Source organism: Lactuca sativa, chromosome 6, assembly GCF_002870075.4.
Source record: "Lactuca sativa cultivar Salinas chromosome 6, Lsat_Salinas_v11, whole genome shotgun sequence".
Classification (NCBI taxonomy): Eukaryota; Viridiplantae; Streptophyta; class Magnoliopsida; order Asterales; family Asteraceae; genus Lactuca; species Lactuca sativa.
In genome coordinates this window covers 94274998-94294186 of record NC_056628.2, presented here as the reverse complement: position 1 = coordinate 94294186, position 19189 = coordinate 94274998, and the positions used below count along the sequence as shown (strand labels likewise).

At 35.0% G+C, this 19189-nt stretch overlaps 1 protein-coding gene and 2 non-coding genes across 3 annotated transcripts; 1 reads left to right on the top strand and 2 right to left on the bottom strand.

Annotated features, from left to right (window-relative positions):
• The first annotated feature begins 1637 nt into the window (after positions 1-1637).
• On the top strand, positions 1638-11732 carry LOC111895917 (protein NO VEIN). The gene is made up of 12 exons (XM_023891968.3): positions 1638-2312; positions 2496-2833; positions 3064-3679; positions 3783-3929; positions 4262-4406; positions 4496-5970; positions 6226-6438; positions 6950-9130; positions 9235-9347; positions 9442-9838; positions 9919-10236; positions 10320-11732. The coding sequence occupies exons 1-12, from the start codon at positions 1755-1757 to the stop codon at positions 11523-11525; spliced, it is 7707 nt and encodes a 2568-aa protein (XP_023747736.3). The 5' UTR covers positions 1638-1754; the 3' UTR covers positions 11526-11732.
• A 246-nt stretch (positions 11733-11978) lies between these two features.
• Positions 11979-12071, bottom strand: TRNAY-GUA (transfer RNA tyrosine (anticodon GUA)). Its single transcript has 2 exons — positions 12035-12071; positions 11979-12014 (listed from the first exon to the last, which is right to left on the bottom strand). It is a non-coding gene; the product is annotated as a tRNA-Tyr (tRNA).
• A 2286-nt stretch (positions 12072-14357) lies between these two features.
• Positions 14358-14450, bottom strand: TRNAY-GUA (transfer RNA tyrosine (anticodon GUA)). Its single transcript has 2 exons — positions 14414-14450; positions 14358-14393 (listed from the first exon to the last, which is right to left on the bottom strand). It is a non-coding gene; the product is annotated as a tRNA-Tyr (tRNA).
• Between the last annotated feature and the right edge of the window lie 4739 nt (positions 14451-19189).

Sequence of the window (19189 nt, the reverse complement as noted above, 5' to 3'; positions counted from 1 at the left end):
AATGACCATAAAAGAAAATCTAGACAACTGCAAGGCAATGTTCAAGCTTTATACCAGAAAAGTGTTGTGGATGAGGCAAGGATTATGGATCTATACGCTCCCTCTTGTGTCTTCAAGTATTTTCCTTCTTCCAATGACTTCAACACACACCAAAAACACCAAAAATGGCTCACAATCACTCAAAGTAGCTTTAGGGTTTCGAGATTTAGGGTTAGGACAATGGAGGTTGGAAATGAGGCCAACACCTTGGGGTTAAGGTGTTTAAATAGGGTACAAAACCTTGGAATTAGGGTGTCAATTTACCCAGCCAACTCGCCGAGTTGAGACCTCCCAACTCGTCGAGTTGGTTACCAAAACGTACGGTCCAAAACATCTCTACTCGACGAGTTTGGGGCCTCCAAGTCGTCGAGTTGCTATATAAAAATGATTAACTATAAATTAAATATATACCAGGAACCAGACGTTACAGGAACTTAACGATGGTTTCTTTGAAGAATAATTATCTTCATGGGAAGATTCTGATTACGTTTGATTCGTTGAAATTTCTAGATCTATCTGCAAATTTCATCAACGGATCATTACCTAAAGATTTTGAGAGTGATGATCTTGTTTAGATCTTGTTTACTTTAACGTTTCATACAACAAATCTCCGGAGAGATTCCACTGAAATTCACAAACAAAATTCCGACAAATGCAACCGTTGACTTGTGGTTTATAATATTACTGGATCAATCCCGAAATCAGTGTTTTCTTCAATCAAAACTAAATATCATTCGCTGGAAATTCAAAGCTTTGTGGGAAGCCATTAGACAATTTAATGAACTTAATTGCAAGCTGTCTCACAAAATCCTTCGTGGCAATTAGGTGGTACTTACATACTGATGATTAGGATGGGGGTCACCGGGTGACCCCTTCAAATTTTCCATAATGACCTTTTAAAACCTAAAAAAACAAGTTCGTACCCTTTAAATGCAAAAAAAAATCATAAAGGACCATTTAAACAAATATACGAAACATTGTTGGGCAATAATGACAATAACCTATAACAATGCATGTTGATTTATTTATATATTTTTGTATGAATTATAAATGTTTAATAGTTTTGTTTGTTATAAATGTTATAACAAATGTTATACTGTTTTTATGTTATTAACAATTATAATATTATATATATATATATATATATATATATATATATATATATATATATATGTTATTTGTTATATATAAAAATCAACATATATTTGATATATATTTTATTAACATTGTTTTTTCATATATATATATATATATATATATATATATATATATATATATATATATATATGACAATTTGTAAAATTTGAAACAAGATTAAAAAATTACGTGGATATGTGTTTTTGGTGTTACACCTCGTTCCCAAGTTGTAGAAAAAAAAAGAAGAAGAGAAAATAAAATAAGAAGAAAAAAAAGAAAAAAATAAAATTCACCTTTTGTGTTTTCCAGCAGAGAGAAATAAAAGAAAAATTAAATACTTTGTTATTTCTCTCAAAATCAGTATCCTTCCACTTACTTCCTTTAATACCAAATTTTATTTATTTATTTATTTATTATTATTTTTTTTCCCTCTAACTTCCATTTTTTTTCCTTAAAATAATTAAATATATTCCGGTGCAAATTCGCAATAACCCAAAATAAAAAGGAAGGAAGGGGTTTAGGTCAGTAGATTAACAAAATCTCTCCGCGCCGATTTTTCTCCAAACTGCAGTCACATTATGTACGGACAGCCACCGCCCTTCAGCCATCGTGGCGGCGGCCGAGGGCAACCTCCGCCGCAACAGCAAGCACATCCGCATATGAACCCTAATTATCTTCTAAACAACAACTATTACCTCCAACCCCCAAACTTTCCGATGTTCCCTAGTTTTCCCGTAGAAAACCCCAACATCCATACCCAAAACCTTAATTTACCCATTGAAAACCCCAACTTTCATATGCAAAACCATAATTTTTCCATTGAAAACCCTAACTTTCATATGCAAAACCATAATTTTTCCATTGAAAACCCCAGCTTCCATATGCAAAACCATAGCTTCACTCCCCATAATCAGTTGTCAAATAATAGAGTGATACCGCATAATGGAACTATGGAAAAGATCGATAAAGCCGTTGTAAAGGCACGCCGTGAGCTCATTGCCGCCGGAGAAAACGTGTCGGCGTTGAAGGTGTCACAGGCTGCCCTTGTAATACTTCAAGCTGATTCATGGGATTCACTAGGGGTTCAGATGCAACATGTACCCTGTCTATACCGCCTTATGCTGATAGAAGGGAAGGTAAAAATATGCATCTAAATGATATTATTATTGCTAAAATCTTGGTTTATTATGTTGATAATTATAGTTCTGCCACTCTTCCAAAAACTGGACACCTTTCAGTTTTTGTTATCTCAATCCCATTGCTTTCTGACGTCAAAGTTAACTTGCTGATAGAGGTGTTTTTCTTGTTTTTCCCTTCAGATCAATGCACTTATCCATTGCTTTGTTGAGGTCTGGAAGATTACCACTTTATTTGATTTGGAGATGGCAATCTGCAAGAACGAAGGAGTTCAGCAATTTGAAGAGCTTGAATTGGGACCTCTCATCAGGCATCCTCTTATAAATCATTATTTTTGTGTGAGTTCTGATTCAACAGCAGTGTTCAAAATATCTTCCAGAGAGATAATTTCTTTTCTTGTCGAATATATGGACATCCATAAAGGCAAAGAGGTTTTAGTTAATGAGTTTTTGGATTTCATAGCCAACAAGCGATCAGTTGATAGCAAGGAAAAGCTTCATGTGCGTATCCAAAGTTTGGGGTATGTTTTGCAATTCCTCTTTAGTATATTAGTTGCAAGCATTACAGATCTATACAGGGATAGTATACATATTATCTTTGATAACTTCTTATTTCATAAAAGCAGTTGCCCTATGAATGTAGCTACTAATTCATCATACTTTGTTTGTGCTTTTCATGCAATATATACCTTCTCACTCTTGCCCTTCTGCTTTTTTACCTTCCCTTTACCCCATTCCCTTCTTTCTGTAGGATGCATATTACTCTTATTCGGAAAGCAAAGCCTTTGGAAAATGCCACATTAAGCAAGTATCTTGAAAGTTCAGGTAAACAGAAGAAAAATCGTCCTCTTTTCACATCACAGAAAAAACAACTTGATGAAAATTTTGGTGCCATATCCCAACGCCTCAAGTCATTTTCTTCCGAAAACGGGAAGCACATACGATTTCTATCAAGTTCAGAAGATGAAGGCGTTGATGTTGAAAGCGATGAAAATGAAGATGAAACTTGTTTGACTAGTCAAAGCAAAAGCAAAAGCGAAAAGTCATCTCGAAAGAAGAAAAGATCCAATAGAGTTAGCACTTGTCCTTATCCCTCTGTAAATGAGGAGAAGACACGACTTGGAATCACAAGCGAAAAGGAAGAGAAACCTAATGAAGCTGTAGCAAGTGTGAATAAAAAGAGAAAATCTGATGAAATAGCATGCAATGATTTCCGTACCCTCAAATTGCGTAAAAGAGATGTTGTTATGATGAAGAATGTGAGCCTAATTGACTATGGACATATAGCTAATACACTACGTAATGAATCTATTATGGCATTCGTCAATTTGTGGAAGGATGCATGCAAAGGGAAGGAAGCATCTGAGGTTTGTTATTTTCTTTTTTGTTTGCACTCATGTATCTGAGTGTTTCAATGTCTATTATGTTATTTATATGCCTAAAAGTATCTTCACTTGTTGTGATTGATAGGTATTTATTCAGATGTTTGAGTTCTATGGACCCTCCAAACTTCCAAAGAAGAAAAAAACTAAATCGAGTTCGCAAGAGACATCGAAAGAGGTTTTGATTGGACAACTTTGCCAGTCCTACCCTTTACTTGGATTAATTAATGTTGCGGTTAGTAGTTCATCATTAGCTCATCAGAATTCATGTCATTTTCTTAGTTTCTTGGATGATAAAAAAAGTTTTTAAATGAAATGATGGCTCAAACAGATAGACAGTTACAGATTTTGACTTCAAAAGTTGTTGCAAACCATCTAACTTTTCAAAAAATCTCTGGAAAAGAACAATCTTTCTAGCAACTAAACTAAATATGAATGTGATTCCTTCCATTTTCTTAATTTTCATTCCTTACCCATGTGATGTTTTTTCATTCCATCATGGAATGGAATGAAAATTGCAATATAGTCCGTGCAATTTATAATGAAAAATCTCTATAAAACTTTCAGGTAAAGTCTATAAAAGATGGAATGTGGGATAGCATGTATGACACTCGCCAAACTTTTGATCAACAAAGTGCTGAAGATCATACTGAGAATGCAACCATACAGACAGAACAAGCTGCTAGTAAGCAAGTTTTAAAAAAACATTGTGGTGAGTGTTTCTGTAATTACATCATAATGATTTTAAGATTATTTTGATTCACCAATTCAACCTTTTGTTTGTTTCTTTACCTTATACAGACGTCAGCCTTGAAGACATTTTGAAGAAAGGTTCTGAATTTTTTAAAGATAATCATGGAACCCTTTTTAAAAGTCTTTACAAGTGTGAGGTATGGCTAACTCAACAGTTTGGTGTTGAAAACTTTGAGTCTTTAGGACATGGTGATTATCTCACATTCCTTGAAAGAAACATTTCTTCATTGCCTCCTTCATTCCAAAAAATCTTTCAGAGTGATGGGAAACACAGTAAGCCTTCTTTAGAGGCTTACATGTCTAATCAGCTATTGAATGTGCTAGTAGCACAAGCCTCATTACACAACAAAGATTTAACCAAAAAGAATGTTGTGGAGTTGCTTACAAAGCAATTTCCTTTGATACCTTTCAAATTAGATAAAGAAGGTTCTTTAAAAGCCCTTGAAAATGTTGGGAAAGGCAACAAAAGTAATCCGGTTTCAAAGGGTGTGCTTTTTTCAGCTGCTTTATTAGGCCCTTCTGTGAACAATCAAACACATGTTACTTCTAAAGATGCAATGGAAGTGTTAATTAGGGCTCCAATGTTGACAGATTTAAATACATGGTCACATTGGGATGTTTTATTCGCCCCTTCTCTTGGCCCTCTTACTTTGTGGTTAATAAAGGAGATTAAAGCGAATGAGCTGCTTTGTTTGGTGACTAAAAGTGGAAATGTGATACGTATTGATCATACATCCACAGTGGACTCGTTTCTAGAAGCTTCCATTCGTGGGTCCTCTTTTCAAACAGCAGTAAATCTTCTCTCTCTTTTTGCACTTTATGGTGGTGAAAAGAATGTTCCATTATCTCTTCTAAAGTGTCATGCTGAAAAAGCCTTTAAGGTCATAATGAATCATGATTCATCAAAAGACAAAACTCAACTCAATAACAAAATACCCGTTGCATCTAAGTTTATGCTTGAATGTCTGGCTTATTTACCCATTGAATTCCGTTCCTTTGCAACCGATGTATTGCTTTCTGGATTCCGTTCCATTGTTAAAGATGCTTCTTCAGTTATTTTAAGTGAATGTAGACACACAGAACACCGTGTAATTCTTCATGAATTAGGGTTCTCTCTTGGTGTAATGGAATGGATTGAAGATCATCGTATCTTTTCTGTTTCTGATGCCATTAAGTCATCTGAATTTGATCAAAAAGAGGATGCATCTACCAGTTATACCCCTGTTGAAAGGAAAGGAGTGTTGTCTACAAAGGGTAATGTGAAAACAGAGGATTGTCAAGTAAATGATGTCATTGGCAAAAAACTGGATCACAAGAAAGTGAAGAAGCATTCATCTAGAAGTAATAATGAAAAGGAATCCACCAAGATTATTGAGTCCATTAGGCGAGAAGAATTTGGGTTGGATCCAAGTATAGAGGAGGAAGACACTATTTTGAAGAAACAACATGCTCGATTAGGTAGAGCATTACATTGTCTTTCTCAAGAGTTATACTCTCAAGACTCACATTTTCTACTCGAACTCGTGAGTGCATCTTTTTCATTTACTTTTATTTTCATGTTTATATAGAAGGGTAAAATGGTCATTTACTTAGATTCAGACAGTTCATTCAGTCCAAAAAAGAAACAATTTTTCTGTCTACAAACACTTTCTCTTGACAGATTTCATTACCCATTCAGTTACTTGATCCATATTGGACTTAATGGGGAAAAAAGAAACTTGGCCTTTAATATTCTATGGTTCTTTTGTGTAAAACACTCTTTTTTGTCTCATTTGTAGGTTCAAAATGCTGATGACAATGTGTACCCATGTGATGTGGAGCCAACTTTAACCTTTATTCTTCAAGAAGAAGGTGTTATAGTCTTGAATAATGAGCAAGGGTTTTCTGTTGAAAACATCAAAGCACTTTGTGATGTTGGCAATTCAACAAAGAAGGAGCCTAGTGCAGGGTATATTGGTAAAAAGGGCATTGGCTTCAAATCTGTATTCCGGGTATACTTTACTATTCTTTAACCACTTGATTTATGCATTCCATTCTTTATTTCGGTTTAGAGTAAATTACATTTTTGGTCACCGAGTATAGCTATTTTTGCAAATTTGGTACTTGTAATTGTTGTTTCTTAACAAATTTGCCTCCCCCTTTCAATAAAATGACTATAATGCCTTTTTTATATTTTTTTTATAAATGTTTATTATTATAATTGTGGGATGGGCCCCACTACCACCCTCATCCGACTCCATTATTAATTATAATAAAAATTTGTAAAAAGAGTATTTAAAGGGTAATATGGTCATTTTAGTTGGAACTTGCACCGAAATCGTTAGAATACTTTAAAATAAGGACCTAAACGTTTCAAAACTGCAAATAGGGATCAAAGTTTCAAGGGAAAAACCTTTTATGACTACAATTGCAAAAGTTGGCTATACTCAGGGACCAAAAATGTAGTTTACTCTTTGTTTTATGTTTTACTAATAATTTTTTTTAAAAAAAATCTACTTTTAGGTTACGGATGCTCCAGAAATCCATTCCAATGGGTTCCATATCAAGTTTGACATAACCAATGGTCAAATCGGTTTTGTTCTACCAACAATTGTCCCACCTTGTGACATTGATCATTTCAGCAAATTGGTTTCCATGAACAATGAAAAACACTGGAATACATGCATTGTGCTTCCTTTCAAATCAAAGAAACATGAACCCTTTTCAGTTGAGAATCTCATTTCCATGTTCTCTGATCTCCATCCATCCTTGTTACTCTTCCTTCATCGCCTCAAATGTATCAAATTCAGAAATCTTTTAAACGATTCACTCGTTATCATGAGGAAAGAAGTTGTTGGAGATGGCATTGTAAACGTTTCTTTTGGGGAACAAAAAATGACTTGGTTTGTGAAATCGAGTAAACTTCAATCCAATCACATTCGCCATGATGTTCAAACAACTGAAATATCAATGGCTCTTATGTTGGAAGAAGATTTGAATAATGGAAACTACATTCCAAAACTGGATCACCAACCTGTTTTTGCTTTTCTTCCTTTAAGAAGTTATGGATTGAAATTTATAATCCAAGCTGATTTTATTCTCCCTTCATCAAGAGAGGAAGTAGATGGAGATAGTCCATGGAATCAATGGTTATTATCGGAATTTCCAAATTTGTTTGTGAGTGCCGAGAGGTCGTTCTGTAGTCTCCCGAGTTTTAAGGATAATCCCGCAAAGGGTATTTCGGTCTTTATGAGTTTTGTCCCTTTAGGAGGGGAGGTCCACGGGTTCTTTTCTTGCCTCCCACGTATGATTATTTCCAAGTTGCTTACTTCCAACTGTTTCCTTCTAGAAGGGGACAACAAGAAGTGGGTCCCACCATGTAAAGTGCTAAGAAATTGGACTGATGAAGTTCGTGAGTTATTACCCAATAGTTTAATAAAAGAGCATCTTGGTGTTGGGTACTTGAATAAAGATACGGTTTTATCAGATTCTTTAGCATGTGCTTTAGGGATTGAAGAATGTGGGCCCAAGATTCTTCTTCAGATCATGACATCATTATGTCAGAAACATTCATTAAAATCAAAGGGAATCAATTGGCTATGTTCTTGGCTAAATGTTTTGTATTTGATGTTGGTCAATGTTTCTGTTTCTGACCATAGTGATGATGTCATAAATACCCTTGTTCAGTTACCATTTATTCTTCTCTCTGATGGCAAATATTCATCAATTCAAGAAGGTGCAATATGGTTGAATACTGATAGAGTTGATAGTAAACATGGTCTTGAAGCTTTTAAGAACTTGCACCCCAAACTTCGAATTGTCAATTCTGCCCTTCTTAACAATACCCATGTTGAAAACATAACTCAGATGCTTTACAAAGTGGGTGTTCAGAAGTTATCTGCACATGAAGTTTTAAAAGTGCACATCTTGCCAGCTATTTCAGATGAAAAAGTTGTTTCAGAAAGTAAAGAATTGATGACTGAATATCTTTCTTTTATCATGTTCCATTTTGAATCATCTTGCCCTGACTGTATTCCAGAAAGAGAGAATCTACTCTCACAGGTGCGTGACACTGCTTTTATCTCCACAAACCAGGGGTATAAAAGACTTTTCGACGTGCCAATTCATTTCGGTAAACATTTCGGGAACCCAATTGATACGAGGAAGTTGATTCATGGCACTGATATGCAATGGTTTGAGATTGATAACAACTATCTGTATCACCCGATTTCCAAATCCTTAAATGGAGCAAAATCAAAATGGAGAAAATTCTTGCAGGAGTTGGGGGTGACTGATTTTGTGCAAATAGTGAAAATTGAAAAGCAAATTGCAGATATACCACATACTATTCTCAAGAACATGATGTTGGATGATGATTGTATATCTTCAGGGTCCATTGTGGTAGATTGGGAATCTCAAGAGCTAACAGGTTTGTTGTCAAGTGGTGATAAGAACAAGGGTAAGCACCTTTTGGAGGTACTTGATACACTATGGGATGATTATTTTAGGGATAAACTTACGGGTTTTTGCAGCATAAATGGACATAACAAGCCCTTTAAATCTTCCATTTTAAGAACCCTTCATAGTGTCCAATGGTTGGCTTCTAGTATGGATGATCAACTTCACTTTTCCAAAGATTTGTTTCATAATTGTGACACGGTTTCTGCAATTCTTGGTGATTTTGCACCATATGCTATTCCAAAGGTATAATATACAATGTTAAATAAATGTTGTGATAATAAATGTAAGTACTACTACTACTACTACTAATAATAATAATACTTGTGATGTTTGTTGTCATGAAATAGGTTAAAAATGTGAAGTTGTTAAGTGATATTGGGTTGAAGACTACAGTCACTCTTGATGATGCTTTATCAGTTCTTCAAGTTTGGAGAACATCTAAGAAACGTTTCAAGGCCAGGTATTTCGGTTTTAATCCTTCACCAATGTATATAATTAATTCTCTTCTTTTTGTTATATATAATTTTGTTATTTTTTATTCTATTCTTTGACAGCATATCTCAGATGACCAAGCTTTACACATACATATGGAATGAGATGAGCATCTCAAGGCAGAAGATTATGGACAGTTTGAATTCTCAAGCTTTCATATTTGTTCCTCACTCACATACTTCCACAAATGAAGTTGTATCCGGTGTATTCTTATCTCCCCATGAAGTATTTTGGCATGATTCCACCGGGTCATTGGAACAATTAAAGTCAGCCGATCCTAAAGTTGACCAAAATTTGACTAATAGTCCTCTCAGCAAGATGTTATGCAATGTTTACCCTGGTCTTCATTATTTCTTTGTTACTGAATTTGGAGTAGCTGAAAATCCTCCTCTCCTTGGCTACCTTCAATCTTTGCTACAATTATCATCCACAGTTTTGCCATCACAAGCAGCTAAAACAGTTAGGGTCACAAATTGGAATCTTTTTAATTTTATCCATTTAATCCTGTAACATTTTTTTTTTGTTCCATGTGTTGTTAGGTTTTCCAAGTTTTTAAACAGTGGAACGACGGAATGGAATCTGGGATTCTGAGTTCTGAAGATATTGGCTACTTGAAGAAGAGCATACACAAAAAGAAAACGACAATACTTCCAACTGTACAAGATAAATGGGTTTCTTTACATGAATACTTTGGTCTTTTATGTTGGTGTGATGATGAACATCTGAAAAAAGAATTCAAGAACTTGAACAATGTCGATTTTCTATCTTTTGGGGACCTTAATCCTGAAGAAAAACAAATCCTTCAGGATAAGATTTCTGTCTTACTTCGGAAGCTCGGAATCCCTTTGCTTTCTGAGGTACATCTTTCTCTCTTTCTCTCTCATACACACACTGGAATCTCTCTCTCTCTCTCTCTCTTACACACACTTGGGTTTTACAGGTTGTGACACGTGAAGCAATATTCTATGGCCCAACAGACAGTAGTTTCAAAGCTTCATTGATAACATGGGCCCTCCCATATGCACAGCGTTACGTTTACACCAATCATCCAAACGAATATTCTCGATTCAAGAACCAAAAACTCCAAATCATTGTGGTGGAAAATCTGTTCTACAAAAACATCATAAAAAGATTCAAAATCGAATCCAACAAACGCCACGACTGCAGTTGTCTCCTACAAGACAACATCCTATACACAACCCGCGATTCCGATTCCCACTCCCTGTTTCTCGAGCTTACCCGTTTCCTAATCCCCCGGAATCCCCAACTCCACTTAGCAAACTTCCTTCAGATGATCACAACAATGGCGGAATCCGGTTCCACCCAGGACCAAATGGAATCCTTCATTTCCAACAGCCAAAAGCTATCAAACCTCCCAAGTCAAGAACCACCATGGTGTATCGCCGCCATGTCATCGCCGGAAAACGAAATTCCAACCACCTCCGGTTTGCCATTAGACCACCCTCCAAAGCCTGCTTCCGCCTCCAAGAAGTCTGGAACTAACTCGAGCTGGCCACCTGTCAATTGGAAAACCGCACCAGGGTTCGAACACGCGGTGAAGACAAAACCGTGTAACAAAAGTGAAGTAATCGAACAAGATGATGACTGGATCATCGAAGAGAATGAAACCTTAAACACAGCTCCAATGATCTTGGAGGAAAAAGACAAATTGGATTCCGAGTTGGATTACAGAAAGAATAACGAGTCATCATCATCATCACATGGGATTGTGAGAGAACAGTTAAGTTTGGGCCCAGTGGGCCAGGGGACCCCACAGCAGGTGATAACGGGGAGGACAGGTGAAGATGTGGCTTATAAATATTTTAGTGGGAAATTTGGTGAGAAAAATGTGAGATGGGTGAATGAGGTTAATGAATCTGGGTTGCCTTATGATATTCTTGTTGTAGGGGAGGATAATAAGAAGAAGGAATATATTGAAGTTAAGTCGACTTCAAGTGTGAGGAAAGATTGGTTTGAGATAACAGTAAGAGAGTGGCAGTTTGGTGTTGAAAAAGGTGATGATTTTAGTATTGCGCGTGTGGTTTTATCGGATGGGAAGTTGGTTCAGATTACTATTTATAAAAATCCGGTGAAATTGTGTCAGGAAAGACAACTTAAGTTGGCTCTTTTGTCAGGAAAACAGTAGAAAAAGATTGCATGAAATGGTGATTCACAAATGTTAAGTGTTAGTGATAGGAGTTACAATTTTGACAAGATGAGTTTCTAGCATTTGTTTCTACATTTTTAGTTTGTGAAGGTTCATGTATTTGTATGTTTTAAGAAGAAAATGACTTGGGTATTGTGTTCTTGAAATCCCCAAACTGTTTAGGCAAAGATATTACTATTATTTCAATATGAAACCCAACGGGACTAATCGGACAGAATGATGACCCAACTATTCTCCTTGTGTCTTTATATTCGAAAACTTGTAAGATAGATTGATTCTAGAGCTCATTATATATATGATGCAACTTATTTTATTAAATTCACATAACTTGTAAGATGTTCGTTTATAACGTGATTTTTGGCCCAAAAAAACATGTACAGAGAAAAATTATACTAATATTTATATGCGCAAAATTTATATTTAAAATATAATTCCGACCTGCCGGATTCGAACCAGCGACCTAAGGATGGCCATTGGCTTGTTGCCTACTACAGTCCTCCGCTCTAACAACTGAGCTAAGGTCGGATTTGTATTTTAAAACCTCTATCATATTATAGTTTAATAAGGCAGCATCTTGGCATTAGATAATGGCACGAACAGTACTTTTTAGACCCTTTAAACATTTGCGACAAATCTCTGCAAATAACGAATCAATAAAAATATGCCTTTTAGTTTGTTGCATTTAAACCTTATTATTATTGATTAAACTTATTTACAAACATCATCACATTTACAAATTTCAATCAACCCACAAATTTCGTTAAACTTATTCAAACCTGCACCAATGACAAATGTGCTTTTTACTAGTTAGGGATTAAATAATATGGACCCACGATCAACAAGTTTTAAAAGCATCCCATCCTTTTGTATTTAGGCCCGTTTAAATTTTAAGTTTTGGAAGCATGCCATCCTTTTGTATTTAGGCATGTTTAAATTTCAAGTTTTAAAAGCGTGCCATCCTTTTTGTATTTAGGCCTTCTCTAATACATACAACGAGAGGGGTCGTGGTCTACGTGGCGGGACCTTCGTGGTTGGGCATGGTCGTGGTCCATAGTGTTCCATCCAACGAGCAACAACAACCGATCAATGCCAATTCTTACTTTAACCTGTTGACTAGCTGTTGAACGGCTGAAATTTTTTTTTTTTAAACAGGTAAATCTTACCAATATAAACACAACATTTACATTAACACGTACATCCAAACCATTCATCTGTTTTATACTCTTAAAAAGAACATATTTATGGATTTCTTTACGGATTTTGATTTAGATGACGACAAAGAATTTATTTCGACGTTCGTCAATGTTGTGCAACATATACATGATGAAGAACGTACACATGTTACACATACAAGAGTGGTTGTCAATCGTTCGAATGTTGTTTCCGTCTACATAAAGCTATATTTTTATGTATTAGTAAGAATTTGGAGACCCGGTTTGATTATTTTAAACAAAAACTCAATGCTAGAAGAAAGAATGAGTTTTAGTAGTATACAAAAATGTGTGGCTACGGTTAGATATTTTTTTTGCTTTTATTGTATTTTGACTTAAAAAAATGATATGGAGTGGTGTTTTAGTGGTTGAATGATGTGACACTTACCACTATAATGGTTAGTGGTGGCCTGGTGGGCATTGTAGATGACCTTATAAAAAAATGAATAAAACCCATGTTGACTTTAAATCAATTTTGAATTTCCAACCATATTTTATTTTGGTTTAGACCCGACAGAAATTTTAGTTTTTCCATTTAAAGAAAAAACTCAAAAAAAAAAAGTTGTTCGACAATAAAAGATTTTATTTTTTTATCTTAAAAAAACTTCTAATCCAAAAGCTACTTTAAGTAACTTTCAAAGCTTTTAGATTTTTGATTTTTATCTAATTTTACATATTTAAAATCTAATTATACATAATATTTTGAAAACTATAACTTGCAACTTATAGCTATCAGCTATCATTTTTCAACTTACAAAGCTTGTAGGATATGTGCCATATATATGAGGAAGAAGAAGCTTAAACCTTCCTTACAAGGCTTTGCCTATTTAACTTATAAAAATGGATGAAGTAATGAGTTAAATTCCAAACTGGGCTTGGAATGATATATTGTCATTGGTCAAACATACCACCTTGGACTGGGGGCAGTTGAGCTCTTCTAAACCAATTTCTAATTATTTTTATATATCATTTTCAAAATAATTTATATTTTAAATGATTCTAAAAATATGTTAATTTGGTTTTTTGACAATGATTCTAAAAAAAATGATATGGAGTGCCGTCATAACGCGCAAAAACACCCCCTTGGATGTTGTCCACACCTAACAACCTTATAAAGATTGCTTAAGTTGTTGGGAACCAACTGCATAGGTACAAAAACAAGTAAGTTTGTGTGATCAACGTCCTAAAACCCATCTAATGTAGGAGACATTTTCTTAGAAAAGAATGGTAAAAACATTGAGGAGATGTTTAAAACTTGGAAGATTAGAATGAGATCCTATAGCCCCCATAGGCTCCACTTCAATTGTACAGGCCTTTTGCTTTTGGATCGGGTTGCAAATCGGTTTGGATTGGGCCTTCAATTGTACACGGCCTCATATATTTCTCAACAACTTATTTCTATGAAGATTTATGTGAAATCAAAATGAAATCTGCAAAGCGTACATTTCATTTTCAGGGATCAAAGAGAAAGTGGAATGGCATTTGATCGTTATAGAGAGCAAATGTTACACAAAAAGTATCATCGCTAAAAGCTGATTTGAATTAAACTAACAATAAAGGCCAGGGAAGATTTTACTTACACGAAAAATGGAGAAAAAAGTCCGACCTGCCGGATTCGAACCAGCGACCTAAGGATGGCCATTGGCTTATTGCCTACTACAGTCCTCCGCTCTACCAACTGAGCTAAGGTCGGTTTGTCTTTACCTGGTAAAACCTGTTACTAAACCTAAACAAAAGAATTTGAATTCATTTTATATTCATAAAAACACAATTTGAGTTATTTCATATAAGTTATTTTATAATGGTTGAGATATGAATAACATATAGGTGCCTCCGTGGTCGGGTTGTGTCATTGCAAAACGATTTTATTGATTTTTGTGAAATAATAACTTTTTTTTATATAAATAAAATCTATATTTATATTTAATTTTTCGTGCATTAAACAGATCATATAATCCTTTTTGTCTAAAACAAATTTGCCATCCACGGATCAAATTAGCTAGTAATTATAAAGACAAATTTTTTGTAAACTTCAAACCAAACATAACTGTGACCCATTTTTATAACGAACGGTGAATGCGGAAGAAAGATATCTTGAGATTAGTCGTGTTTTTGTAAGTATGAACACGAAGAACATAATATGAGTTCATAAAAAAACTAAGAACAAGAGAGAATAATAATGTATTACATGAAGAACATGGTGGGAGAGAAACTCTCCCTAGGTGGGGAGAACCCACCAACTTTCTCTCTCTAGAATTACATTTTGAAAAGTATAACTCCTACATGAAAAAGAAATGAGCTAGCTTTTTTTTAAAAATGATCAACCCTCCCTTTATATAGGAGGGAGAGTATTTACACCATAAATACAATAAAAGGAAATATAACCTAACTATCACTCATTATTTGTGGAGCATTTACATGCCCCAACATTCTCTCCCTAAATGCTTACAAATGATGAGAGATACAATAAGTGATACAAGGATATAATACAAAAATCCAACCAGCAAGTGTGGTAATAAAATGAAATCAAGTGCTGAAATATCTCCGAAACTCTGAAGTGTCTGTGAAGTCTGAAACTGGCCATGAATCTCTGAAATGAAGATCTTCGGCTTCAAAGCACAACCAATGAAGCAGAAAAAATAAGATCCAAATCTTCAAACTAGTCATAATCACCCGAAGAAGGAGGTCACCATGAGCAAGTAGAAGATCCAATAAAGAAACACTTCGTCTTCAAAAGTCTGAAAAACATCTCGAGTTCTCGAATCATAATACACCGAAATCCTTAAAAAAATAACCTGCTAAACATGTGAAACATCCATAAAATGTAGTCCAGATAAAAATAATGTGAGTCCAAAAACATGGTCCAACGATGCCAAAAATTTGATCCAAGGATCAAAAATAAGTGCCACGTCACATCGCTAAAATAATCTTCGTCTTCAACATACCATAAATCCAAACCCGTGAAACCATAAAATCTGAACTCGATGCGAACACAAAATCATCCTGTGGTAGAGTTCGAATAATAAATAATCTGAATCAGAAAACATCAAGTAATCTTATTTTATCATCCATTACTTTTCTTTTGTGAAATTATGTATTCTACACCTATGTTTCTCCAGGGTGATCCCGGTTTCTCCATCCTCATTGCTTGAACTCCACCCCGTTTTAGGCTACTCCCATTGAAACTTGCGACAATTACTCTTGATATTGTCGAAAGTTTGTGAACCACAAGTAACAGAGTGGTATGTCCCTGTTCGAGGAAGACCATGAGAGTCGAAAAGTCTACAAGTACATGGTTTGAAGGCTAGTGCAAGTAGGGTGAGCATCGGAACTGGCAATTTCGGATAAGTGGTTTCGGTTTCGGTTCCTAAATGCTGGAACCGATCAAATACGATTCCGGTTTCAGTTCTTAAAGTTTTTGGAACCGTTATCCACCGTGTACCCACCACAACCAATATTTGGGCTAATTTTATACATCCCTCATTTTGTAAATCATGATGTTTCTATGGAATATTATACAATATATCTACCCACAAATAATGAATAAATCTATTACGAAAGGCCATTTGGATAGTGGTATTAAAGTGTTTGGAAATCTATATCTTCGTAAGGGGTCCAGGGCTCAAATCTTGTGATGAACAAAAATGGATAGTTCGTAAGTAGGATTTAAAAGGTATGTTTGTGTTAGCTGTTCTAAAGAAAAAATATAATATATTTTTATTTACAAAACGTTTATGTGAACTTGGTTTATGAAGGTATTCATATACACGTTAATACATACATTTGTAACGAATGTTACCAAGGTTTTCAAACTTCTATACAACAAATGTAGATTAATCATTAATCATCTAAATATTAATATATAAAATGTCTAAATATTAATATATAAAATGTCTAATAAAAAAGTAAAGGGTACAATATATTATATCTAACTATTTTTTGAAGTTGAGAATTTAAAAGACTTACTTGCATTATTGGTTTGTACTTTCAATACTTAAGAGGGTAACTACCTCTTATCCGTGTTCACATATTGACAACTTATTATTATTTTTTTTGTACATAAGAAGACAACTAACTTGTTTTAATTGTTTAAATTATATCAATATTACCGGCTAACCTCTATTTTAACCGGTAAATCAAATTCACTCATTTAAATGAAAGGGAAAAGAAATTACGTGGCATATGACGTTATGACGTCCGTATTCGACTTCATTTAATCAGGTGAATCGACCTAATTTAATTAGGGTTCTTGATAAATACTCCCAAATCCTTCCCCAAATCGTTCCCGGTTACTTAATTTTTCTCAGAATTCACTCGATCGAAGCAGTAGGAACTGAAGTTGAGACTTGAAATCGACGACCGTATACACTACAATGGAATCAACTAACGATAGGTTTCTCACTATATATTTTCACTACAACGACATGTTTGCACCAAATCCGTTAGTGTACTTAGACCCTGTGAGAATGTCAGTTCGTGATGTGGATTTTGGTGGCATGGACTATAGAGAATTTGTGTTGTGGGTTTTAAAGCTGACAAGACAAAGCTATGACAACTTGTACTATTGTAGTACTCATGAAAGATTGGCAGAGGGTATCAGAAGAATCGACAATGATGCTGATTATTTTGAGTTTATTGAAGATGGTTACATGGATAAGAACGAGCTAAGGATGAATGTGTACATTGACCACCAAAACGAACATATTCTTGACTGGGCCGATAAGGAGATGTTAACAGATGATGAGGTGATAGAAGATGATGATATAGAGTCACAAATTTCAGATATAGTGGAATGTAAGCATGAACCTGGCGAAGAGGTGCATACGTTTGACAAAACAGATGGTGATGAATTTTTGAACAAGTTGTGTGGTAAACCCATTGTTAATAGTAATCAAGAAGAAGTAATTGATGCTGATGATGATGAAGTCAGTGATGAAGATGATGAGGTTGTGTTCCCTGTCTTTGATGAGAAGCAAGAATGGGATAAAATGGTCCCAGTTTTAGGTATGAAGTTTTCGAACCCTCTTGAATTGAAGCTATGTCTAACCAACTATGCTGTCAAGAATGGGTACGATTTATGGTTTAAAAAAAAAGATAATCAAAAGCTGTTGGCAAAATGTTGTAAACATAAGAAGAACAAGAAGAATAAGAGTTGTCCCTTTAGGTTGTGGGCAACCTGGATGAAGAATGAGAGGTCTTTTTAGATTAAGTCCTTAATTGATAGGCATAATTGTGCAAGAGTATTCAAATTTGGGTCTATTGTAAGCTACAAATGGATTGGAACTCATTTCATGAATGAGATATTATGGAAACCAAAGATGAGCATTAGGAAATTGAAAGCTAAGGTCAGTAAAAGGTTTAACCTGATAACAAGTGTTGGATAATGCATAAATGCTAGGAAATATGCATTTCAGCAGATAGAAGGTACTTTAATAGAGCATTATGCCAAAACATGGAGCTATGGAGAGGAGCTAAAAAGGACAAATCCTGGATCAACAGTTAAGATGGAGGTGGATGTGATGCCTGATGGAGAAACATACTTCTCAAAGTTTTATGTGTGTTTAAAGGGTTTGAAGGATGGATGGATAGAGGGTTGTAGGAGGATCATTGGAGTAGATGGTTGTTTCTGAAAGGGCATATGCAAAGGTCAGTTGCTTGCAACCATTGGGAGGGATGCAAACAACCACATATATCCCGTAGCAAGGGCTGTGGTTGCAGTAGAAAATAAAGAAACATGGAAGTGGTTTCTTGATCTTCTAATTTATGACATTGGAATAGGAGTTGGGCATGGACTAACCATAATATCAGACCAACACAAAGTAATGTTCACACTTCAATTATTTTTATTTTCCATACTTAATATGTTTTAGCTTATGCTTTGTATGTATTGATTATAGGGATTAATTGAAGCTGTGAAGGAAAGGGTTCCACCTGTAGAGCATAGGCAATGTCTAGACACATCTGTGCTAATTTCCAAAAAAGATTTAAGGGGAAAATATTTAAGAAGCTGTTTTGGAGAGCTGTTTGATCTACAATTCCACAAAAGTTTGAGTACCATATGAATGAAATCAAGAAGCTGGAACCACTAGCTTATGAACATTTGATGGAAAGGGACCCTAAAACATGGTGTAAAGCATTTTTTTTCAGGTTGATAGGAGTTGTGATGCATATGAAAATGGTGTTTCTGAAAGTTTTAACTTAGTGATTGAAGCTGCTAGGAAGAAACCACTTATTATCATGTTAGAAGAAATCCAAATTTATGTAATGGAAAGGTTGTGTATATACAAGGCCAAGGTCAATCTTGGGATTTAAACATACGTCCTTCCATAAGGTTGAAGTTGAACAAGCTCAATGAACAACAAAGGTAAATTCTTATAGCTTATATGTTTGACATTTTTAATATCTTCTAATTTGTATATGATTATGGATAGG